General features: G+C 47.4%; 1 protein-coding gene across 1 annotated transcript; it reads right to left on the bottom strand.

Moving 5' to 3' along the window:
* Nucleotides 1–550: 550 nt before the first annotated feature.
* Nucleotides 551–25910, bottom strand: zfyve26 (zinc finger, FYVE domain containing 26; the record flags this gene model as incomplete). Its single annotated transcript, XM_080849779.1, has 40 exons — nucleotides 551–2532; nucleotides 2653–2703; nucleotides 2792–2974; nucleotides 3088–3147; nucleotides 3257–3428; nucleotides 3758–3966; nucleotides 4315–4512; nucleotides 5018–5239; nucleotides 6815–7027; nucleotides 7378–7525; nucleotides 7801–8021; nucleotides 8378–8514; nucleotides 8739–8767; nucleotides 8890–9029; nucleotides 9731–9909; nucleotides 10173–10265; nucleotides 10594–10843; nucleotides 11247–11423; nucleotides 11915–12037; nucleotides 12327–12431; nucleotides 12731–12930; nucleotides 13161–14026; nucleotides 14236–14344; nucleotides 14538–14774; nucleotides 15035–15205; nucleotides 15527–15646; nucleotides 15844–16122; nucleotides 16432–16681; nucleotides 17759–17910; nucleotides 18227–18403; nucleotides 19403–19990; nucleotides 20206–20415; nucleotides 20673–20824; nucleotides 21060–21148; nucleotides 21952–22116; nucleotides 23120–23244; nucleotides 23513–23990; nucleotides 24248–24331; nucleotides 25354–25429; nucleotides 25720–25910. The coding sequence occupies 40 exons, from the start codon at nucleotides 25908–25910 to the stop codon at nucleotides 2320–2322; spliced, it is 7842 nt and encodes a 2613-aa protein (XP_080705905.1). The 3' UTR covers nucleotides 551–2319.
* Between the last annotated feature and the right edge of the window lie 1007 nt (nucleotides 25911–26917).

Below are 26917 nucleotides of genomic sequence, written 5' to 3'. Positions count from 1 at the left end.
CCAAAATCTGCCAATTTTTCATCCATTCCATCTATGTGCGTTCAGTCTCCCACAAAATAAGTGGATGGCTGAACCACTGTGAACAGCTGTGAAGGGTTCAGTGTTATAAACCAAGTTTTGGGGTTAATAATGTAAATCGCTGTTTGTTCATGGATTTATGGACTATCTTAAGATGAGTTTTTCCTCCTTCACTTCACCTCCTGCCCCGTTAACTTGAATGTTGCTTTTTTGTCATTCATCTCAGCATTCACCACATGTAAAGCTGCCTAGGATTTTACTGATGTCTTTTATACAGATATGTGAACATGACTTTTACTACCTTTACATTGTGTTTACAGAGTTGAATATTTAAATATATATTTACAAAACCACTGTTCAATAGTGACAGCCGCTTGAGTGAAATGGTTTGTTACAGCAGAGTGCTTCCACCTCACACACAGCCATACAAAAGTCAGACCAGAATGATTTTTATAACCGAACAATTTATTTACTTTCTTGGCTTTTTTTCCATTCAGTTAGACTGACATTATTGGCATTGCTATGAGCAGAGCATTTTTACAGACCACGAGCACACTACCGACTGGCTTGGGAGCAAACACTAATTGGAAAAGTTCCAACATGACATTTGGACTTGACGGCTTGTTTTGTTTACCATTTAATGACCATTTCAATCAAAGAGGTGTTCCTGAAACTAATCTACGGCACTGATTTCCTGAAATTATTATGCCAAAACATACATTTAAACACAAAATAATTGTTTCTGTTTTATCCAGCTCCATCAGATGTAAGCATAGTGATCTAGTCTCCTAGCGCTTCTGCCTTAATCATCTCTTCTTCGGACCGAAATGAAAAAGTGCCACTATTAGTCTGATGTCTGTGAGCAGGTACGTGAGGAATAGTGGATCTACGCTACAGAATAGAGTGGTAGCGAAAGGATCCTTGTTGGTATAGGTTTTGTTATTAAAGGCAGTGTAGTGATTCAGTGGCCATTATACATACATACATATATGTTGTGAAGGATCCTTCCAAATAAGCTATAGTATTGGGGCACACAAGGCTCAGTTGCATGGCAACTACAAATACAAAATTCAAAGGCAAATACAAATATGGCTACAATTGCAACACTATCTTAATCTTGGAGACCAAAAGGGTGCTATATCTGAGGAGCCAGACACATGTCAGAGATAGTGTAAACGAGACATTGAGCAGACATCTTTAAACTTTGTTAACATTGCAAAAACAAGTCCCTTTTCCAGAGCTATCTTCCCATGGTGAGTAAAACAGGTGCTAAGCACTGGCTACACATTGACGCCATTGTATTCACATGGTCTGGGGAAAGAGACATTAACAAACAGGGTTAACCTCAAGCTTTTAAGCACAGCAAGATGCCAGACACAAAATATGTGCTCATTCGAGTCCATACAGACGCACAAACACACACAAAAATAGATGAGAAAACAGTGCACAAGAATCAGAGACGGTATTACTGACACAGTCAACTCTTCTGGTAAGATGTGTTTAAACTTATGCTGTACATAAACAGGTCATGAGCACACATTCATATATATTTCTTAATAATAGGTAATTTGTTGTTGTGTAATACTTCATCTATTCATAAGTCCTTTCTGTTCACAGAAGTCTGCCGAGGTCCCTTTTCTAATCCAATTTCCCCTCTATTTATGAAAGTTATATCAGATGTCCTCTCTGCTCTCTGTGGCTAATGCCCGTAAGTGACACACAAGGCTTTCAGCTTCCCTTTGATAGGCCAGAAATCACTGGCCACACAGATGAGTGAAGCCAACTAAACGCTGCAGGCAGACTCCAACACAGTGCCATACCAGCTGACAGAACAAAACTTACCACAAATCTCCTGCCTTTTAAGAAGACTGTAAGTTAGGGATCGAGGTCTGCGTCACCTGCGTCACCAGTCGGCGATTTTTGCCGACTGTAACATCGGCAAACAAATTGTGACCTCTTACAATTCAGTACATTTGTCCTCTCAAAAACACAGGGTGTTGTAAGCATCCCTTTCTGGCGAGGTAGTATGTAGAAGTGAACTTTAAAAAAAGGACAGAATAGAGTGATATGTACTTGATGTGCATACTTGAGTCTCTGGCTTTTAACTTGTAACTCTCACTGTTCCCCCCTCCAAGCAAACTGGCACACTAAGTGCCCAAACCAGAAGGAGAGGATGGCACTGCGGTGAACAGAGTTTTTCATGTGAGGTCAACCAGCATATAGTCCAACATACAACCGGTCCACTGGGGGTGCGGCAAGGGCCTGTGCGGGCCTGGCTGGGACGAGGCAGTTGGGTGCCGGCTACCTGGCGTTGGGTCGGCCCTGCCGCTGTCTGGCCGGACGGTCCTGGTGCTCAGCCAGCCACTGGCGGCAGATGTTCTCCATGACGGAGTCCCCCGAGCTCTCAGCCGCCTGGAGCACCTCCTGCACCAAGGGCCCCGCCCGGGCCTGCTCCAGCTTCACCGCCAGCAAATAGGCAGCGCGCAGTTTACTGCACTGCAGGTAGGCCTTGATCTGAGAGGGGGGGAGAAAGAGAAAAAGAGGAGAGGCAACATAAGTATTCACGCATAAGATGGGAAAGGTAGTGGTATCTATGTTGAAAAACGTAGCCTAGGGAGCTCCTTGGACACATACCTTGTTTTCCGGGCTTTTACACTCAAGAATGAGACCCTCGAGTTCTTTGGCCTAAGAGCACAGAACAAAAACACATACTTTTAGTAAAAGCAGCCCCACTACCACCCAAGCTATCAGAACATAGGCGATATGGGCTCACATCAGCAGGGGCCTTGTCAGCAAGGGAGATACAGCTGAGCACGATGGCGTCGCAGTCGTTCTTGGTGGCCGTGCCCGACTCACCCACACACTTCAGCAGCTGGCGCACGGCACTGTACTGCCGCTGGCGCACCAGCCGCTGGCCGGCACGCACGTACACGGACAGTGCCTCCAGCTGGAAGTCCTGAAGAAGCAGAAATAGAAGGGGAAGGATTGCGTGGGCATATGTGACACAATATTCACGAGTTTTCAAGGTTTTTACCTACAATGGCTATGAATGAAACAGACATTGGTTACCTGGATGACTCTGTATGCAATGCCAAATCCCTCCTCAATGTTCTTTCCACCAAGCATCACCTGCAGCACAGATCATTCAACACCATGAGTTCAGCAATAATAGTTTGAGCCATTTTACAGTGCTTTGCTCAGAAAACAAGAAACACAGAAAAATCCCTGACTGGCTCACCTTACAGGCCACATCTATCTTCATGGGCCCTCCCCCAAACAGAGTTGGCGGAGCGCTGGTTTTGCCTGTGGAGGTGGGGGTGGGAGTCCCAGTGGGTTTCGAGGGGGAGGAGGTCGCACAACGGTGCAGGAAGCGAGTAACCTCCAGTTGAAGCTCTATGGTGTTCATGTGCCTGAAGAGAGAGGAGGAGGCGGAGGCAGAGGAGGAGAAGGAGGAGGAGGAGGAGGAGGAGGAGGAGGAGGAGGAGGGACCCTTGTTAAAAATGTATGAGCAGCTGCCATGGACTTCTCAAACGGGTGAGACATGCTCAGACGTGCCAACCAGTATCCAGGCAGAAAAGAAATAAATGTGTGTGGAAAATGTGTGAAGGATAAGGACAGTATAAATGTTCTTGTACTAAACTTTTTTTAAAGATAATTATGTCTAAAATAACATGTTATGCCAGCCTCTACAACTCCATCTACCATCTCCAAGCACCTCCATCCAAACACACTCACTCACCTTGACACGTCGCTGGAGGACATCTTCTTGCGGAAGCTGCTGGAGAGCGACTTCTTGCGGCCGGAGCCTCGGCCCTGCTGCTCCTGCAGGTAGGTCTTCAGGTGCTCCTTGGCCCGGACCAGCCAACGCTGCTGCTCGCCCAGCTGCTGGTACGACTGAGCGCCGTGGGTGAAGAAGCGGATGCAGGTCATGGCAGCACGCACATGGTCCTGCAAAATGGTGGGAAGATTCCTCATTTAAGCTTTTTTTTTTAAACATTTATTTTATTTAAACATTAAAAAATAAAAACATACTAAATACAAAGAGTCTCCTTTAGCTTTGAGCAGTAACCTCTAACAATACCACTCTTAATGGTATTCACAGCCCTGTGCACACTGTTCCCAAATAAAGCCTAGTCTACAGCAGGACCACACTGCAAGTGTGTCAATGTCAACTGTGTCAATACCAGTTGGAGATAGTGACAGCGGAATTATCAAGCGTATCTAAATCCCAGACATCCATGGCAATATTGCAACAGTATGCAACACTGTCCTGCACAGTATCTCGTCGGGTCTGACCGTCATGAACTGCTGCAGCTGGTAGAGCGTGTGGAAGTGGCCGCGGCGCTGCAGTAGCTGGCAGGAGGCGATGACATAGCGGCTCCAGCCCTCCAGCGTGGGGTCCAGACTCTCCAGCTGGGCCTGCAGCACCCCCAGCCTGCCCCGCTCCAGACTGGGCATCAGCACCGCCTCCAGGAACACCTCCTCAGGACACTCCTGACGAGGGGGCAGCACAGAGGAAAACAGACACGTTTGAATCAACAAATCTCAGCCTGGAGCCAACTGGACCAGCTTTTACTCCTAACACGTAACAGCGAGTTTATAACAGAATGCATATAGATAAATAAACATACCAGTACTTGTACTTAAAGGGGAATAGCAACATCTGGCTTTACAGGCTTAACGTGTGTGAATCCTCTGGTGAGGCATTGTTGCAGTCTCAAAGATATAACCAACAACCAACTAAGCACTAATCAGTAATATTGTATATGCCACAAAAGCCTATGGTGTTTGAAATTCTATACTGTACATGATTCTTCATTGTGGTTGCTTACTACAAGCATCACCAGCTATAAGGAGGCAAAGTGTATGCAACAATAACTTTATTCATAAACATTTATTATCATGTTTATTTGTTTACCCTTCTTTTTATTGATCTCATCCTCTGAGATGAGGTGAGTTGAGCTGAGCTGGGTGACTAGTTGAGCTGAGCTGAGCTCACCTTACTGAGCAGGTGTGAGAGGGCCTCCTTCATTCCGTCATGGCGCATGTAGAAGCTGACAAGGCCCAGGTGTGTGCCGTAGGCCTGCAGGTAGTGCAGACTCTCCTGGTAGTTACGGCAGTTCTGCACATGGCCCTCTGGGCGCTCCAGGGGGTGGGGCTCAGCCAGGAGCTCCTCCAGCTCCCACAGGGAGGCCAGGATGTCCTCCTCAGGACGCTGAGGCTGCAAACACACATACATATGCACACACAGGTGAGCACACACACATATGCACACACAGGTAAGCACACACACACACACACACACACACACACACACATACATATGCACACACAGGTGAGCACACACACACACACACACACACACACACACATATGCACACACAGGTGAGCACACATGCATTCACACATATGCAACTCTGCTCACTTATTCTCTCTCTCTCACACACACACAAACACACAGGCACGCACACACACACAACTCTGCTCACTTATTCTCTCTCACACACACACACAAACACACAGGCACGCACGCACGCACACACAGGTGAACACACACACGTGAGCACACATGCATCTCTGCTCACTTATTCTGTCTCTCACAGACACACACACACACACACATATACGCACGCACGCACACACACACACACACATATGCACACACAGGTGAGCACACATGCACTTACACATATGCAGCTCTGCTCACTTATTCGCTCTCACACACACACACACACACACACACACACACACACACACCACACGCTACATGTACACACACATTAACATTCCGAACTTGACTACACACACACACACACACACACACACACACACACACACAGAACATGAGTACAACCTATTAACACAGTAACATTTTGGGATTAATCCAGAAACATAATGAATCATTCCTTGTACTGTGAGATCAAGGCATGCACGACCACCATAGCTTCTCAATTGCTGTTGACCTAAAAAGCTGTGCAGTGAGCCTCCAGCCTGAGTAACAGTTTACAGCGACGCATTACATAATCCCTCTGCTTGATTAAACCTGCTGTGATCCACGTCAAGCCTTTGGGTCTTTTGTGTTCAGCCTCATACCCTGCATGTTTCTGCTGAAGTTACGTAAGGTGACATTTAGGGAGGGATACACAGTTTATCTCGGCCAGCCTAAGAATAGTTTTGGGGAGCCAGGCACTTGCATCTCAAAAGGTGTCTGGTAGATGGGGGGAAGATTCAGAACAGCAGACAAAGGCCTCGCTGCAAGACACATTCTGTTCCGAAGCGCCCGGGGGCCGAGGCTACGAGTCGGCATGATCAAGACCGATCCAAACCGCGCTGCCACTGTTCGCCATGGAGACGCGCTGCTGGGAGACGTGGGCACAGCTAATGAATCACAGCATTTAACAGCTCGCTTTTTTTTTTCTTCTCCTCAGAGACGGTCTCCGTGGCCTTGCCACCTCCCACACAAACAGACAGAGGAGGGAAGGAACATTACGCCTCCGTGTGCTTGGATGGCTGTGGCAGAGGCCTGTATACCCAGCACCACCGTGTGTCCAACACCAACAGGAGAAGAAACATAAAGCAGGGCGACAGAGGGACCTTACAACACACTCGCAAAAAAATACAAAACACACGTCAGGAACTTCATTGTACTTACTCACGATAAAAAAAGAAGGCGGTTAAGTAGAAAATAAATCAATTCATCCATCTGCTTTTTTTTTTTTTTTTTAGATCAATCTCTTTTATAAGCTGGCTGTAATAAAAGAAATCTAGACTGCAGGGAGAGATAGGAAGCTGTTACCATGGGGATGGCGGTTGGGCGGATGTTGGCCTCCAGGTGCTGCAGGATCTCCTGGAGCAGCCGTGGGCCTTGGGTGTGCTGGCCGCGGTCTACCGGGGGCTTCAGGTAGCGGCCGAACTTCTCCCGTGCCCTACTCAGGAAGCCTGCCTTCAGGCACGCCATGCCCCACGCGTGCCACACGCCAGACGGGTCCAGGCCACTCTTGGTGGAGACCTGACAGACGACACACACATTACCACTCAGCAGTTGGGTCACATGCATAATTCACATATGCAGGGAATATGTATTGACACTACATGTATGTTAAGCGTGAAAAGATGATGATATAATATGGTAAGATGTTTTAGGTTTTTAACATGCATTCTGACTATGCAGCAACAATATGCTTTTCAATTAAACAATCATGCTGATAGGAAACAATTCTTGATTCAATAATGATGGCTACTGATTAGTAACTGGGGTCTAACAAAACTGAGATGTAATGTCTGAGACCTAATTAAGCCTAATATCCCTTCAATCACCCTGTATTCCCTGTCTGTAACCTTGTGCCCCCTCTGCCTCACCTCCACGGCTAGCTGGTAGTACTCCGCCTCCAGCAGCTGGTTTCTGAGCCGGGTCACAGAAGCAGACTCCAGGATGTCGTCCAGAGATGGGATGTACTTGTAGTTGGCCGTCACCAAAATCGTCAGCACATCCACTTTACTGATGTAGCTGTGTGAGCAAATAAGAATTAAAACAACATGACATGTCATTTTCCTGTTATGTTGATCCTATTAATCTCTAAAAGCTAAAAGTCTATACTATGGCTATACATTGTGCAAAAAATATAACACTGCATCTCTATAAGATATAACTGTACTGAAATCAGTAGTCCAACTCAGATTAACCCTGCCATGAGGTGTGTGTGTGTGTGTGTGTGTGTGTGTGTGTGTGTGTGTGTGTGTGTGTTTGTATATAACATCTGCGATATCTGTCATTGTCCCAACCTGTCGCAGAGGGCCAGATCCTGACTTTGGCCTGTCTTGACGAACATGACCTTGGCACTGAAGAGCAGCTGGCGCATAACATCGGTGATGAGTCGGGCGTCCACCTCGGGGTTGGTGAGCGTGCGTGAGAGTGAGCGGCAGTGGTCTATCAGCTGGTGACCGCAGGCGGCAGGGTCGCTGTGCAGCGAGAGGATCGATACGCAAAGGGACGCGCTCGGAGCCTGGAGGGCCAAAGAAAGGGAGGATGGGGTTTTCTTTTAGATTCTGATATTGCTGCTGTAGCAAGGTAATATCATTGTTATTATGATGGACCGTTCCATAAAGAACTTGTGTATTTGCTAAGGTAGTGTTAGTATGGCAGTAAGCAGTAACTCTTTGTATTGTAACACTATTATGAAGGCATCAAATTGCTCCGTGATAATAGTGGTCTGTTGGTAGTGATGAGACATATAAAGCACTGCCTGAACTATTTTTGAGTGTTCTGATTGTGAGGTTGAGTGTGTGGAAGTATACAAAAAAGCATCTGGGTCCGCTTGGAGTGAGCTAAACAAAAAGCATTTGAAAACTGATAGTGTACCTGCTCATAGTAGAACTCGCTCAGAAGCTTCTGGTTGTCCTCTGGGTTAATGCTGAGCCTAAACCGCCTCTCAGGGACTTCTGGGAGTCGCAGCACCCCTTCCAGTGCACCCTGGGCTGCAGCAGGACTACTAGCTACTGCGCACAGACAGGAAGTGAGTTAAACATGACACATATGCAGAGGTACATTCTCTCATACTCACATACTATATATACAACTGCACAGTAAACTACATGCCTGGGCAAACAACTAAAAAACACTATCTACCAAACATACAAATTAAAGATTTGGCAACCTTGTGTATCTACCATGCCAATTACAAGCTTCATAAATCAGAGTATGCATAGCTTTTTTTTCTTACCTTCAGCCTGCTCCAGTTCATCATCTGAACTGTAAAAAAGAAATCAGAAAAGACACAACCATAAAAATATAAATCTGAATATCATGGTATATCTGTTGTTCCTCATAATTACACTTAGTTAGATTAGTGTTGTGCAGGAAAGTTGGCTTACTCAGGGTGAAAGAAGTTGTAACAGTGATTGCACACTCGCACTTCCTCCTCCTCTTCACAGCCCTCTACTGCCATCCGGTGGCTGGAACAGGCATGGCACACCAGCCTCCCACACCTGCGGCAGTGGTGACGCCTGTTGAACTAGAGAGAGGGGGAGGCCAAAGGCATCATTAACCGCAACAAACTGCACAGCAGGCTTCATCCTACGCAACCCTGCTATATTTATGACAGACGACAACACACACAGTAACCTCAGTTCAACACCTCCCTTCAACTTCCTAGACATCATAACACTTGCATGCGAGTACCCTGCGGGAGGTAACAGGCTGATGCGTGTTCGAGCGCGGGAGAAAGAGTTTTTTGTTCTTTAAGTATGGAATGTTATTCTTGTTTGCAGGAGAGCAGCCCATGTAAAAACCCATGTACATCTCTACTGGTCGTCAGCCTCTGGTGGTCATCCGAAATTCCTACGTAACTATCGATTTACACAAACAGGCTGAAGGTTTTTTTTTTTTTTTTTACACATGGCAAATTTTTAAGACAGCAGGCAGAAGCATGACTGAAAAATCCATCCCACGTAAAAGTCCACCTGTGGGATTTTGTGGGTGGGAACGGAACAAGACATGAAAGACACTGGCGAGAACGGGACAAAATATTTCATATTTTTGTGGGAGCAGGACAGGATCCTGGGGGAGCGGGACTAAAAAATCCACCGCCCACGCCGGCCACTCCTTTAAGCTCTGGGGGAAGCAGAAGCAAAAGCAGAAGCAGAAGCGCTACTGCTAGTTGCTATAATTATATAGAGAGAGCACAGTGTTTTTCTTGTCTTCTCAGACCCTCACCATGGTGAACCTCTCGCGTTGGCAGACCATGCAGACGGGCTCCTGGGTGTCGGGGATCCAGTCCTTGCGAACCGGGGGCTTGGGTGGAGGGGTGAATGGGGTGGCGGGGGTCTGCGCCCTCCTACCGCCAGAGCCCCGATCCCAACCGCTGCTGGAGGGTGTGTGCATGGGTGTGCTGACTGAGAGGGCAACCACAACAGTAAAGAAACCAACAAGATCAATCATCACTATTCACTTGACCAGCCCACCACCATATCCCAACACAGCAATTACACTAAAACACAGCTGCATTAACAGAACAGCAATTGAGAAGCAGCAAACTGCTGCACAGTGAAGAATAGACTAATATAGACAAATTACAGGACATTTATGTCATGTTTCTGTGTTTGCAACGAAGGTACCACTTCACAGGAAGTAGGGGTTAACTATGGCTTCAACTGACCTGTGGAGGAGGGTGGGGTAACGTTGGGGGACGTGGGAAGGCTCCCTTGGGCAGTGCACTGCAGATATGCATCCTGTAGACTGATGACCGAGTCTGCAGAGAACGAGAAGAGGCATTTAAACACAGTCTTCACATGGATCCCGTTCAAACCTACAGACCCAGTGGTTCTCAATCGAGTTCCTCAAGAGGCACAGAACCGCAGCAGGACAAATCTGATTAAGCTTGTTTGCCTCAACTGCCTTAGATCTTCCCTGATCTGATTATCTCAATTCATTCTTTTGTGTTGTGAATGTAGAGAAAAGGGTACTCAGCACTTTTCATAAGTTCTGAGCCTTTACATAAGTCTGAAGTGCAATGGATTTTTGCGGTTGAGTGCTGGCTGTAATAACATTTGGAGTGGGGGAAGGCGAGAGCGACCCACCTGAGCGTAACCTCTCTCTGGGTGCGCAGGAGAACTCCAGAGCTTTCTGGGCGTAGTTGGACAGGAGCATGTCTATGTCCTCGTTGCTGAAGCCGCCCTCCTGGTCCACCAGAAGATTCCGGAGGGTGCGCACAGCCACGTCGGCCCACTCCACCTTCAGGTTCATCAGCAGCTGCTCCAGCATGAGCAGAGGGGACGACAGCAGCGGGAAATAGCTCTGCCGAGACGCCTCCGGCAGAGTCAACAACACCTGAACGAGAGAGACAAAGAGACAGAGAGACAGGCAGAGAGACAGAGATAGATATATAGTTAGATAGAGAGACAGAGAGAAGGATAAAGAGATCGATAAATGGAGGGAGACAGAGAGAGAGAGAGAGAGAAGAAAAGGAGAAAGACAGAAAAGGTAAATTAATGAAAATAACAAAAAGGAGAAATGGACAGCTACAGCCCTCAGTACTCATCCCCTGTTCTCAATACAGTAGGCAATGTACAACTAGATCAATATCAGCTTTCCTGAACCAAACCAAACAAACTTTATCCTTAAATTTCAAAGCAAACACTCAGATGCATGCACATGCAAAGGCTGCAGTGTGTATAAAGGCAGGGCTGTCGTGCTCTGGTGTAGGTGTGCAGGACGAGAGGGAGTGTTAAACCTTGGAGCCCAGGTGGAGAGCGTGGATGTGCCTGCGGCGGGCGGGAGAAACACGGCTCTCAAAGTGCACAGTGAGGTAGTCAGCCAGGAAGTGACAGGCAGCCAATGTGGGCTGGCGATCCAGAGCACGCTCACAGACCTCCAGGCCCCGAGATGGGTCAGACAAACCCTCCACCAGCTGGAGGAGAAAGGCAGAGACAAAACAGGAGGTGAGCTCACTAACAATGGAAAAGGCACGGGCCAAACATACAATTTCAGGTATTCCAGCAACTAAAATCATAGCTAGGCTTTCAATTAGGCCTGAGGACTGCCCTCACCTATAAGCTAATGTTGCAAAAATTCAAAATGCATTTCCTGTGTCAGTCACAGAGTTCAGGTTTAATCTCTCATTTCCTCTCATAACTGAACTGATCACATCAGAATCTTACTCTCTAGCCACACAAATTTACAAAATATAAATGTATTATATCTTAATTATATATATTTAAATCGTGGATACACTTAATTTCAACTGTCAGTGTTGGTTTCTAACACTACATATCGTCAAAGTCATAGACCTAGAGGGCGATGCCACACTTTATCAGCTTCATATTTCATGCATAAGGCATATAGGTTTAACACAGGTCTCCACACTTTCAATGATCTTTGACAGCTCAGTCACACACACACCTGGCAGGCCTCGTCTGTCAGTCCCTTCTCCAGCAGGTGGAGCAGGTGTTCAGTCTGCAGCTGTAGTCTGGACTGCTCCGATACGGGATAGAGCTGCAGCCACTGAGCACACAGCTCAAACTCCTGAACACACACATGAGGTCCCGATTAAGTGCTTAGAACATTTTTGTCAGAAATACACCATACAATACTTGGGTCCACAAATTCTTTATTTTTTAAAGAATAAGAAGAGTATATTGTAACAAAAGCTTAAGCGGGCACAGGGAGAAGTCTTGGACTTTGGCAACACTTTGTTGCAAGTGCTGCTGATGCAATTGGTGATTTCTATGGTGGTGTGTCAATATGAGTGTTTGTGTGGTGTGTGTGTGTGTGTGTGTGTGTGTGTGTGTGTGTGTGTTGATTAGACACTTACCCTGGTCTCCAACAGCAGAGCCATCACAGCCTCCGGATCCTTCTGCGACTCCTCTCTTAACTCCTGCCACATCTCCCATGGCAACGGGGGCTGTAGGCCCAGCATCTGAAGGATCCATAGCAATGAGGAAGGAGTCATAACTTTGTGCAGCATGGATTCATGCTAACTCTTATCTAAAGCAGAGGGCAAACCTTAATGGCCAGACATACCTTCTCTCAGTCAAAGGCACCAAATTTAAAGAGGGTTTGTGAATAGTAAAGTGGTATTTCAGACAAACTTGCCTAACATTTAGATTGAAGAAGCTCCACATTTTAGAAATCTTTGACTACATGGTACATTTGTACATCCATGCCAAAACATTATCTGTATTAAGCCATTTTGGACATGACTGTTGGAGGGCTTACAGTATGGTACATGTCCATCTCCTGCTTCTTTTTCTGCAGTTGGTCCTCCAGCGAGGCGTCCATGTTGGATTTGCTCAGGCAGAATTCTAGCAGCTCCCGGCAGGCACCCAAGGGCCACTGGTCCAGTACCTGCAGGGCCACCCGAGCTTGTAGGTTTGTGTCCCGCACCCGGAACAAATGCTCCCAGCCCTGCTCACCAGCTGACAGTGAGAGAGGAAAGACAGAAGAGGGAAAGTTAGAATCGAAGGTTTAAAGCACAACAAACATTTCATACTTTGATTTAATTCCTTCTGCTATTCATTTTAAGACTTAAGTCACCGTATCCATCATGATAGGAATATGAAGAAACATATCACTTATCACAAATAACAACACCCATCAAGAGACATTCTTTGGAGAGACTTGATGCCCAGCTTTCCCACCCACTCACCCTCCTGTGCAGCACAGGCCAGCAGCTGGTCCCTCAGTGCCTCCTGCTGGTCGCCTCCCTGCCCATACAGCTCCAGCAGGGTAAGGGCTCGCTCCAGCTCCCCTCCACTCAACGCCTGTTGGAAGGCCTCCACCACCAGAGCCTGGGCTGCTGCGCTCTGCGGCCCGGAGAGGACCAGCGCTGCCAGCGGTGTCCCACAGAGTGCAGCTCCGAGACCCTCTCCGTTTGCCTCGGCCTCCAGGCCCTGTAGAGGGGCCCCCAGCACGGGCTCGGCCATGGTGTGCAGGTAGTCTCTGAGGATGGGGAAGTCCTGCAGCAGGGCCTCGGCCTCACGGGAGATCTGCTCAGCATCCAGCGGGGCCTCCTTGCGCCCGCCGCTGCGGAAGTAGGAGGGCAGGCCGGGCCAACTGGAGGAAGGGCGCACCACACCGCCGCGCGTGGCGCTGAGACACGCCAGGATGGCCAACAGGGGTGAGCGTGACTTCAGGAAGGCCAGGGCGGACGGCGTGAGCAAGAAGGACGAAGAGGGCGAGGAGGAGGACGAAACAGAAGAGGAAGAGGTGAAAGAGGACGAAGGAGAGGTGGAGAGGGTGCCGCAGGAGGTGCGGCTCTCTTCGGTGGAGCACTCCGAGGACTCGTGGGAGCTGAGCTCGGAGCAGAGGGAGGGGGGCAGGTCCAGGATGAGGTTGTGTTTGTAGGCGTGTTTCTGGAGCAGTGCGGCGATTCGTGCAGGGCTGAAAGCCCCGCCCTCGTCACTCTCGTTGCGCCTGCGGGCGTCCCAGAGGAGGAGTGGCTCACAGCAGTGCTGGTCCATTACCTGCTCCACGCTCAGACCCAAGCCCTCCTGCTGCAGTAGAGATGACAATCTACACACACAGAACACAAACAGCGCCACATTACAACCCTACTATTTTGAAATGAAACTGATCATTCCCATCTATGTCATCAACCAAGTTCAGGCTCTATTTGCTTTGAATGACAACGCTAGGGCGACAGAAATCCGACATGAAAGTCTCTGTATCTGTGTGTGTGTGTGTGTGTGTGTGTGTATGTAAAAGCGTGTGTGTGTTCATACCTTTCTGCAGAAACCTGTCGTTCAAACAGCAGGTAGGAGAGCAGCTGAGAGGGAGACTGCTGCAGCACCAGTAGAGGGTTCCCCAGCTTCACCTCTGCAGACTGGTCCGCTGGAGAAGCACAAAAAAAGTCAGTTTCACGCGCTTGCAGACGGAGCCTGTACATGGCTAAGTCAAATAGGCGCCACATACAAAATCCTTTTCTGGTATGTCCACATTGTTATGGATTCACCCTCTCAAACAGTCACCATGTTTTACATCCATGTATTGATTTGTGTGGTTTTGTGTGTTTGTTAGAGCTTACCATCTGATCCCATGCTTCGCACCAGCACAGAGGCCAGAGTGTTGACGTAGTCCAGGAATGTGCGCACGTAGTCGGGCCTGCTGGTGGCCCCGTCGGGCTCAAAGGGGCAGAGCTGGTCCAGCGCCCGCAGCAGCTGCTTCATGGCCGAGCGCACTGGGTGGGCATCTAGCTCCGCCTGCTTCAGGCTGGCCTGCTCCACCAGCGCCACTAGCAGAGCACCGCAGGAACGACCCTCAGCTGCGGGGGGTGACACACACACACAAACACACACACACACACTGATTTCAAACTTGGTTTTCCCCACGTCTGCTAGTTGCTGCAACTTTATAAGTCTAACATGAAAATCTCCCATGTCACAAGGCTGTGGATCAACCTAATAAACAGGTGGGCCTGGGTGAAGGAATTGGTCTAAAAATGCTCCCACTTCAGCATGGAAAAGATTCCTCGCTTTTTGCTTAGTTTGATAGGATACAGAGGTAAGCTGTGGGCTATCTGACCTGTGGCATCAGCAGCAGTGTTGAGGATCTGGGCAATGTGTTCAAGGCGTTGGCCCAGGCTCAGGCGGCTGGAGATGGCCTCCTCCGTCAGGACTGGGTGGCATGAGAGCAGCACCTCCTGGGCACTGCAGCCAAACGGGCTCCCCAACGTGCCCTCTTCCCCAGCACCGTCTACAAGGACATAGTGATAGAGTGAGAGAGAGAGAGAGAGAGAGAGAGAGAGATAGAGAGATAGAGAGAGAGAGAGAGAGAAAGAAAGATGGATGAGATAGACAGAAAGGCAGAGGTTTGTAATCTGCTGTATTCAAGGATCTTCCCACAGATCTCTCGCTTACAAGAGGACCAGTCCCATCCTCTGAAGCTTGTCTACCTACTTTTTACATTTTATAATGGATGGAGCACGTTCAATATACAATACATGACACATGGAATCCATTCCAACATGCAGTTCATAGCTTTGCTCCTCCTCAGGTATGTCTCCCAGATGCTCACCTCCTACAGCAGGTCCTTTCCCAGTGGCCGTGCGGTTCAGGATCTTACTGATCTGCTGCAGCACCGCAGGGAAGCCTCTGATCCCATCAGCGTGAGGCACTTTGGGTTCTAACCTCAGTCCTGCCGGAACACAGGACATGGACACAAAGAATAACTGTACATACATTCATTATAAAGTAGTGTGAGCGGTCAGCAGTTTAATCTGCATTTGACTAAATTAAACTTCTGTATTTAGTGTAGAATTCCTGTAATATCCTTAAATATTCCCCCAAATATTGTCTAGCCTTAACGTTTGGGTATCATAGGCGATTCTTTACCTCTTGCCTCCAGGCTGGTGTTGAGCCTGCGCTCGGCTGTCTCCAGTAGCTGCCGCGAGCTCTTCCACAGCTGGCTGTGACACACGGCCAGGTCGAAGGCAGCCATGGCCGGCGGGCTCAGCTCCTCCAGCAGCTGGCGGACGGACGAGGAGGGGTCCGGGGAGCCCACGGAGCTCGGGAGCTGAGAGAGCCAGTAGTCCTCCTCCAGAGCTGGGATGGGTCGCTGGGGAGAACTGGTGAGACGCTCCGCCACATCTGAGATGGAGTAGAAGGCCATACCTGCAGGAAGGGAGGGAGGGAAAGAGAGGGGGGGAGTGAGAGGGAGAGAAAGAAAGAGAGGGAAGAAGAGAAAGAAAAATAGGGGGAGAGAGAAAGAAAGAGAGGAGGAGAGAAAGAGAGAGGGAGTGAGAGATCTGCAGGGCACCTCTTAGACAGTAAAAGCATTATGCGGATTTGATGAACTGACTAAACTTAATATTCTCATCATGTTGCTTAATTTTTCTCTCAAAGTATGGACAGTAAACGAGTTTGTAGTCTACAGTATAGCGAACACAGTGCAGTGTGTATGTGTGTTCTGAGGTGAAGTACCAGCAGCAGCAGCGCTCCCGATGGCCTGCAGGGTGGACCTTCCACTGCTCCCCAGCCGGCTCCTCCCCTGACCAGCCACCACGGCCGCCACAGCCCCCAGCCCCTCGGAAGAGGAGGAGGAGGAGGAGAGAGACTGGCTCTCAATCTTATGCTCCACCTGAGCCAGCTCCTGCAGCACCTCCCGGTAGCGCTCCATAAACACCAGCTCCCCCGCACAGCTTGAGGTCTCCAGGCCAAACATCAGCATCACCTGCAGGGCAGAGGCACACAGAAGTGGCAGTATGCACCAGATCTATACCTAGTTGAGCCGAGAATGTTTTTGGTGCACCCTATGTATTGTCACGGTTCTTTTTTGCTTATGGATAGTAGTGGTGGGAATCTCTTGGCACCTTACGATTCGATTTGATTCCGATTCAGAGGTTAACGATTCGATTCTAAACCGATTATCGATTATCAATTTTAAACCCATAAAACGATTATCGATGCATTTTCGACTTTTAAAACATTCGAGTTTGTTACTCAGAGTCCTACTTCCTACTTTGTGTTTGATAATTAAAGAAAATCAACAGATGAAAGACCTTCTCTATTTTTTATTAGAGAAAAAGCTTTTCCTTGTCACAATTTTGACTTTCAATGAACAATGCAATAATCGATGCAGCTTGAATTTCAACATAAAATGGATGTGTACATTTTTTTTTTGCAAGATCGATTATGAACTTTTCTGAATCGAGACAGAATCGTTTTAGAGAGAATGGAAAAAAAACGAATAATCTATTTTTTCCCCCACCCCTAATGGATAGTCATCACCAAAGTTATCACTCTGCATTCACACAGATCAGTAGTTTCCACCGGCTCTTAACATCGCTCTCACTATTTCACATGCCTCCCGAAAAAACACACACTTAATCAGATACTTCACTGGCCCCTCACCATCCCCATTTTAGACCTGGCCTCTCCTTGTGCACTACACCCTACTCCACTCATGTACTCCTCTCTTGCCCAGCCACTCCAAAACACCTCCCCGACGATAAACAGAACGGAGACTTCAGGACCAGCAGTCTCTGTCCTTCTCCTAGTTTCCTTCCATTGTTTGCTTCCTCATTTAGAGGTCACCAGACTGGTTATGTCAGATGAAGCTATCCATTGTTTGCTTCCAGACTTCTTAAAGTCAGATGAAGCTATCTACCGCAGGCTCTTACCCTTCCCCTTTTGCCTTTCATCCATTCAGCAAAATACTCAAATGTTCCATCATTCAAATTCATCCACCTATGAAAATGATGGGTTTTCATCTAAAAGTGAACCACTCTAATTGACAAACTGCTCTCACCTGGTGTGCTTCCACAAAGTTCCCCCTGCGGATGCAGGACACCAGCAGGGACTCAGGGGGGGCCAGCATGGCAGGGACCAGCCAGCTATGGGGACCTCCACAGGGACAAGCCTCGTGCTCTGGACGGCCTGAGGCGGTCCCTCCGCCTCCATCTAAAATTGCACATATTCATTTGATAACTTTGAGTCCTTTGAGCATACTAACACCAATTTACGTATATTCATTATTGTTCAAAAGATTGCAACAAGTTCCAACTTTGCAGTCATCTTAATAAAATATAACAGAGAGAGGGCAGAATAAAATATCACAGAGAGAGGGCAGAAAGACATTTCTATGCAAGGAAGGCACTGCCATCATCTACAAGTGCTCATGCACTGTGACATGTGCATTAGACCCGTGGCCCTCTCAGAGCTCAGAGTCTGATAAATGTTGACTGGTGGGAAATGAGGCGAGAGCTCGGCTGCTCACCAGACGTGCCGGGGCTGAAGTCTCCGTTCTGTTTGTCGGCGGGGAGGTGCCGCTCAGGGCGATGGCGCCCGGGCCTCCGCCGCCTCCTGCTGCTGCTGCTGGTGGAGGTGGTGCTGCCGCGCCTCAGAGGCAGAGCGGGACTCGCCAGGGGAGAGGGCATCTGCAGCGAGTCAGAGCCTGACCACAGATCAGCGGTTATACACAAAACATATGTCAAAGGTGAGCAACTCATAACGTTACTCATTGCACAACCCAGGAGTAACATCTTCCAAAAATCATTTCCTTGACATTTGCAATTTATCACCAACTTCAACTGAGTATAAATTGTGAGCATGCAGTCTAGTTGTCCTTCATAAATCCCACAATCTCTGCATGTAAATGTTTATGAACATATTTCAGGCTGTTTTTTGTTCTTATGACCTTTATAGGATAGGCTACTAGAGGAGGCCACAGGGTAGATATCGGAGCAAACAGATAGCCTACGATACAATGGGCACGAAAGATTTAACAATGTGCATAAAAGATAATAAAAAAGCATAAAAGAGGCAAGGTTTTAGGTTGATTAGTGTGATGAATTATAAATGGTTTAGTAGGCTATAAAAACTCAAAATATTCTTAACTTGCACATTTTTATATATTGGGAGAAAAATATTATGTAGGCTACTCTGAACGATAATATTATCCATACAGTCTTTCATACGGTTTTGGTCTGACTGTTTAAAGGGCCTGCTCCATTCATAGCCAGGAGCAAACTGGTCCTGTCAACGGTCTGGAATCTATTTTGTCTACACCCCCAGTCATACATAGAAATAGATGGTAAACTCCTTGTAGATAATTAAATAGGGGCCTTAATCATGATTTTGTTTTATTGGAGGCCTTTCTGTTAATTTAGAGAAACTTAATTAAAAAGAAGTTTGCATTCCTTCTTCTTAATTATGATACCTTACATAGAGGTGAAAACCCCATGATAGAATTTCGCCCACTCCTAGTCGCAACACACAAATCAACCCTGTTATAATTAATTGCAAATTAGGGAAATATAATTTCAAAGCGCCTCTACAAAATTCATGCAAGGACCACACCATGTTCCCCTCTCATAGCTCTCCGATCAATAACAATTCCCCCCCCCCCCCCCCCCCCCCCCCCCCCCGTAGCATCCCTGTCCACTGCTCTCACCTCCGTCTCCACTGTGCTGGTTCTTAGTGACCACCTGCAGCCTCCACTGGGCCTCGGCCGTGCGCTTGGACAGCCTCTGAAGGCGTGCCTCGAACGTCTCGGCCGTGACAGAGCACCCCAGGCTCTCGGAGGCGATGGCGGCCTGCTCGTCCTGGCCCGGCGCTGGCAAGTTCAGGCCCTCCAGCCCCTCCCTGAGCAGCCGCAGGAAGCCCTCCATGGCCCGCACGTCTGCCAAAAAGCCCAAGCAGCCCTGTGTCAGATGACCCAGATCAAGGGGAGCTCGGCTGGGCTCACCAACACCCCGCTGGACCCCCTCTGGTCTCTCCTGCTGGCAGGCTGGTACATCACCACAGGTCCTCTCTTGGTTCTCCACACTTTCGCTTGTCCCTTTGTTCTGCACGTTCCCGGGTTCTGCATCTCTGAAAGTCGGGCTAGAGGGTTTCGGTTCCGTAACCGAGGCCAGGTCAGTGCTGGAGAGGAAGAGCAGGGAGAAGATGTTCTCCAGGAGCTCCAGACGGAACAGGGCAGGAACCGCCTCCAGGTACAGCTGGCACTCTGACAGGTAATGCTGAAAGAGCTTCTTGGCATCTGGAGGACAGGATAACATGTTAGCACACATCACAACTCAGACACACATACACACACAATAATCACATAATTTGAATTTGTTAAACCTTATTTTCTAAATTGTATATATTTTCTGCATGATATACCTTGTAGACGGTTTATTACACCTCTTTAAATACCTGTGCTGTCAAAAACAATATCAAGACCATGTACATTGTCCTTCATGCTTAACTTACCTTCTGAGTAGCTGGACGCCTCACTCTTCTCCGGAGACCCAGGGGTGTTGTGCTGTTGTGATGTAAGCCCACACTCCTTGCAGTCAGTGTGTGTGTGAGCATTCACACAGATGGCATACAGCGCGTACCTCATGGCACAGAAGCCCTGGAACAGAGTTATGTTCCGCTGGGCGGCGAGGCTGCGTGCATCCCCCGCATCCGAGAACTCTGCTATGGAAACACCAGAGAGAGGGAGTTAGGATTGTAGGATTGACAAATATGCTCGAAAGGAAGGAAGAAAGAAAGATGGGAAGTAAGGCTAACGAAGAAAGAAAAACAGAAATTAAGAAAGATAGATAGACAGGCTCAAATAAAGATGGATGGACAGAGAAAAGGATCCTCAGCTGATGAAAGAGTAACATCATAATATGATGAGAGTTAGTGAAATGAGGACAGAGGGAGATGGTGTTGTTGCTGTTGTGTAGCACCTGTGTGGCTGGAGGGGCTGAGGCCGTGCAGCAGGTCCAGCACCTGGCGCTCGTCATACTGGGCCAACGGGGTCAGGGAGTGCAGCACGTACAGAGCAGAGTGCTGACCCAGAGTCAGCAACTGGGACTGGAGGGCCTCCTCACCTACACTGCTACTCACACACACACACACACACACACACACACACACACACACACACACACACACACACACACACACAAACGCAAACACACACACACACACAAACACACCAAAGCACAGGAACACAAGATTGAATTTGTCTCTTAACATGCCATGTTCAACATGTGCTATTCTGTAAAAAAAAAAATTCTAATCAGACTCAAACTTATTAGGCCTGGGCAGAGGGCTAGTTTGGCGGTACTCACGGGTTGTTTTTGGCACACCACTCCAGCACCCCGAGCTGAGAGGCCAGGCTGTCGGCAAACTGGCTCAGGACTGAGTCGCTGGCCGAGGGCTGAGGAAGAGTTAACATCCAGATTAGCGTCTAATCCACCCATTCACCACAGTATGGAACAAAGTCTTCAAAGGGGCCGCCGCCGCTAAGTGTCAGACATGGGTGTGAGCATGGAGCGCTGTACGGTGACGGCTTTGTCATGACAGAACTTCAGGTTATTAGCCTGACCTCCCCTGGAGTGACCACCTGAGTTCATGGTAGCTTTGCCAAAAAGTCTGAGGCAGCATGAGAGAAAAGCCCTATACTGATTTGATGAAGCAGCATGTTGCATTTTGGCATTTGTGGACACAAAGCTGGCTTTGTTGGAACATTAATTATGGCTTGCGGGATGCTCTCAACCACAATTACTGTAGCTGTAAAGCATCTGGCCAACAATGAACAACTTGCGCAGCCGGATGTTTTACTGTACACTGTTGAGGTCACAAGGTTTTCAACTTCTTAAATCAGTGGAAATGTCTTACATCACAGACGTTTTGAATCTGCATGTGACAAAAATCTCTGACTGGATTGGATTGGAACATTGGATAGTGATTGACAAAGCAAGTCATACAATTTTCAAATGCAGTTAATTTGCTACTAATGTACAGAACCACATACAATATGGGTGCAACAAAAGCGAGGGAACATGTCTTCAAAATATCTACAACATGGCTGGCATGTCTAAGCAAAAAAAGAAGGTAGTTTAAAACACAACCATAAAAAGGTTGTTTAGCTTAATGTATAGCTTTAGCTTATCTCTTCTGAGTAATGTGCACACTGGTGGTCAGGCCAGGCTATGTATGGTGCTGCGCTGTGAGTCTGACCTGCTGGTGGTGGAGGACCTGCAGCATGGTGTGGGCGGAGGCTGGGTTGAGGCACTGAGACCAGCCTAGCAGCAGCAGCAGCCGCGCCAGAGGCTGGAACTCGCCTCGGAGCATCTCCTCCAGACGCCCAAACTCCTGCCTCTTCACCAGATCCAGGCCTGTCACCTGAAGTAGGGGAGGGAGAGGAACAGCAGAGACAAGAGAAGATGAAGACTCAGAACAAGGGAGTTACACAACAGATTACAAATGTTTAAGAACTATTTAGGACAACTACAAGCTGTTAACTGTAGCCTGACGATGTCATACTCATAATTCTAGTCAGAATATGAGTCTGAGTCTGCTCTATTGAGCTGTGATTATAGGGCGTGTTTCAACGAACCAGGAAAGAAAATGCCTCTTCGCTCAATTGGATACCTAGAACTAATCAGAACAACGTAGTATGACCATCTGATACATTAAACTTTTACCGGATCCCGTAGGAAGGACGGCAAAAACATCTTTTCGATCGACAAATGCCTTAATCGCGTTTCTCTGTTCCTCTTTCAAAATGAATGCGCCGTCAATATCTGTGAGATATGCTTGATCACGTTATACTATACGTTTAGCAGCGAGGCTAGCTAGCTACTATGTGTTTCAATGGATTTTTGGTGTAAGCGTTAGCAATAACCTAAAAATAATGGTATAGAGAGCTTTAGTTAAGACCAACAATATTCTGCAACATTCGTATTGCACATACACAACTAACCGAGTCAATTTAGACATTAAAAAGTCGTGTAGATAGCTTAATTCACATAAAATATTTCCTACGAGACGCCGCCATCTTTGTTGGATTTCGAATCTACCGCTTGATCATCTGTCCATCATCGTATAAAGCCCGCCCTGGCACTTTAATTGGCTGTACTGTTTTCGACCAGGAAAAATTTCTCCCCAACGGTCGCAGAGCCAGACTGAACTTCCCGACCACATTTTTTTGTGGGCGGGGTTCAGGCTGGTATCCATGTTAACTGACCAACAATGACTAAAATGAGTCTGACTGTTACTTCATTTCTTTCCAGTTATGTCGCTGAAGTAACACTATGGTAGTCTGACTACATCAAGTTTGTTATAATTGATAATCAGGCTTGATTTTTTTCAAAATCTTCGAGGGCGATATTAACACTTAGCTTACCAGAACTTGCTCAAGGAAGTGCTTGCCACTGCTAAGACATTCAAAATAGATGGCTTTCCACGCTGTGGGCCGATCGCCATGACAGCATAACCCCAGCATTAACTTCTCAGCTTCGGGTAATTCCTCTGTGGGGAAGGGATAGGGACACAACACATGTATTGTCACAAACATGAACAGAGCCATTTTGGTGGGTGGTAAAAGAGGATTTTAAAGTGGGTAGATCACATGTTGACGTCTGACGGATCTTCCACCACAGCGCGTAGCAATCATAACGACACACAGAGATGTGAAGAAGCAGCTGGGTAATGACTGCTAGGATGTATCCTCTATGCATGAACTATATGCATTTAGACATCGAACATGGGCTATGGGGAATATGTGTGTGTGTCTCACCCTCAGTGTGTGGGGCCTCCCTCAGTATCTGCTCCCTGAGTAACCTCAGACTGGTGGAACTGTAGTGCGTCACCAGTGTGTAGTCCTTGGGCCTCAGCAGTGAGCTCAGCACCCGGCCCTCGTTCAGGGGCCCCTCCTTGGCTTTCCACAGCTCCTCCCAGATGCCCTCCAGCTCAGCCTTGGGCCTCTCCGCACTCCAGGGCATCAAGGCCAGGACCGAGGCCACCTCCCCAGCCCAGGGCTCTGACGGGGGCTCCTGGAGCTTCTCCAGAAGGTCCTGGATGAAGATGTCCTGTAAGGAGTAGTCCCATGGGCAGCCACTGCCCTCACTGGAGCCCCGTCGCAGGAAGGAGACCAGGGCCTCAGCCAGCCGAGGCTTCCCATGCTTAAGCAGATCTCTCACACACGCCTGGACCTCAGCACTGGGGACCGATGTCTTCCTGTCCGACCGAGAGTCCCAAAAGGCCTGCTGGAACTCCTAAAGGGGGGGACGGACGATTGGAACCGTGTGTATGACAGTGTGGTAGAAAAGATGGACAATCCATCTCGGACATCATCATTGTTCAAAAACCGATAAATAAATATACAAATATTCTAAATAAATCTGAAAACTGAAATTTAATTTCTGCAAGCTCTCAAAATAAGGTACCATTAATATGTAAGGGATACATCTTTGGCACTATGCCAGTATCTATCTTCCCATCTTCCACTGACCACCAGTGCAGAGAGTCTGACCTTGAGCACGTTCTCTGGGACATCATCCCCCAGCTCTTCCAGGACCAGCATGAACTCCAGTTCAGTCCTGACTGCCTCTGGGACCTATGCCAACACAGAGACAGAGTGCCATGTGACACAAACTGCCATGGCCAAACCACAAGAGTTGCATGACAAGAAACAGTTCCCCTACCAGGATCATTACTGCTGCATATACATTTTTACTTCCTCCAGTCCTGAAGGATGGCGCACACTGATGCTTCTAATAATTACAGCTCTGCTTATGACTGTTACAGTATTTTTCTCCACTGAGTGACAGTGTACAATGCACATTCTCTTTGTACAGTATTTTTTATGTTGATCTAGCGTAGTAGTTATACATCCTTCTGTCTGTCTTTAGTGTCCATCTATCTAGCTAGCTAGCTTTCTGACAGCAAACACACTTATACTCCGAGTATGCTCCACTAACATCAGAGGCCTTGTAAAACTGATGTGTGTTTCTGACTGACAAAGGTACAAAATACCGCTTACAGATTAGGTGCAGTTCATAATAGAATGATATGATCAGAAACACAGATTCTTATCACACCACATGACAAATGTTTGAAGGGCATTAGACAATAGCTTTCAGCTGCATGATTTTCAGGATATGAACATGTACATGAACATGAAACATAATTGACCAACATAAATAACATATGAGGCTTCTCAAAGAGTAAAAGGATTTCACTGTTTGCCCCCTGCAAAAAGCCAAGCTACTCTCTTTGCACTGATAAAACGTTGAAAATGCATTTATGCAACTTTAACACAACCCATTGCCTGCGTCAAAACCCCCTACCAATTCCTAATTAAATTGGTAGCCGACCGGCATTTCATCCAATCAGCTTTCATCTGCGCTAAAGAGGGTCAGTCAAACACACTTACACAAAAACTAATATAGTGCACTGAAAAGGTTACGTTGATGATGGGAAAGTAGGTCATGGAGGGATTCATTCAAGTCATAAGAATCTGAATATATTTGTGATTGGGGTCTGATTTAATCTAAAGCACATTCCTCTCCCTCAGTATCAGTCACTGTGTCATTAGTTTACCATATGCATACACTGGATGAGTAAGAAGAGCTGTACCTTCTCTTTAGTCCAATCCTCCAGGACCAGCATCCAGAACCAGGCCAGTTTATGAGGGCTCCCCATCTTTCCCCACCTACAGAACATGAAGACAGGAGCAGCCAAAACTATGCTTACAGTCTCAAATGCATCAATCGATCAAGACTTTGAAAATATATATAAAACCAAATAAAATTAACAAAAACTCTAATCTAACTTGCAAACTTATCCAAAACACAATATTTAAATATTTTGTTCTTATTGTATTATTGACATTGTATGCACTACATTGTCTGCATATCATCAAAAATACCAGCACGTAAATGGGTGTCCATTTGACAGAACAACCCACCACCTGTCTTGTGTGTGGATTATAGAGGTACTCACGCCAGTGGGTAGGGGTGTTTAACGATGGCCCAGATGATGTCCCGCAACTCCTGGGCCACCCCGCCGGGGGCCTGTCCCAGCTGAGGCACGCAGGCGGCGGCCAGCTCCCACTCGCCATGCTTAAGGCAGCGCTTGAAGAAGCGGAAGAGCTCCTCCAAAGAGTTCGCCTCCTCACGGCCGAACGGGAACATGCTCCCCTCTCCCTCTCCTCACGCGGAGCAATAGAGGGAAGAGCCCCGCACTACAGCACCAAGAGGTGACCACCACAGGCTCTCCTCATCCGGAGAGGGGGCTGATCGTTCATTAGTAGTGACTGACGGAGGAAAATAGGAGTTGGTGGATTCTCATTAGGTAGTGAGGTTAAAATCGGTAAACCAGGTGCTGGACCTAATCTAACAGCATTAGTCAATGTGAGACACAAGGTTGTGTTGACAGTAGGCTACTAGAATAAGTGCATTCATAGTAAATAAAGCCCTGATGCTATTAACAAATCGGTCTACCCACAGAGACGGTTTCTTCGACAAGGATTAATTGATGACTGAAACGACAGAAACATTTTTGAAGAATTGCTCTACTAGCTTTAATCGTTCTCCCCTTATATAGCCGGCAAAGACTGGTGTTCTTTTTCAGAAACACCTGGTTATTTTTTTATGCTAAAATATGTAAGCAAATCGGTAAAATTGCTGCAGTTAAATAATATGCTGATGTAGCCTACATGGTTCACAGCAAATGCCAAATATTCGAATGACATGATGAAACCGATATTGAAAGTGCAAAACAAGGAAAGTCCAACCGAACGAGCAGGGGACCAGTAGAACAAGACGTTCCCTCTGTCTATGTAATGTGTTCCTCATCACACTTTCGGCTTTGTATTAAACGGTCAAGTCATTGATTCGTGGAAAGTTTGTTAAGAGCCCAAGCACTACTATCTATTACAGCCCCAACCCACCCCTCCGGCACAACGTTTAATACAATAACGTGTTTGACTATACCTTTAGGTTACTCAGGTCCCTAAAACACAATGGTGAAGGACAATATGTGTATGTTAACTTGTTACTGAGACGGAGGCGGATGACACATCTTGCCTAAAATGACAAAACACGTCTGTCCAGCAGACAACATAGAGCTCAGTTTGAATATCGTTAGCATAGCAACGATGAAACAACGAAAGTAAAGTGAGAACTCACTGTTCTTGCAT

The sequence above is a fragment of the Sprattus sprattus genome (genome assembly GCF_963457725.1).
Source record: "Sprattus sprattus genome assembly, chromosome: 13".
Taxonomy (NCBI): Eukaryota; Metazoa; Chordata; class Actinopteri; order Clupeiformes; family Clupeidae; genus Sprattus; species Sprattus sprattus.
This window is presented reverse-complemented; position numbering and strand designations above follow the sequence as displayed.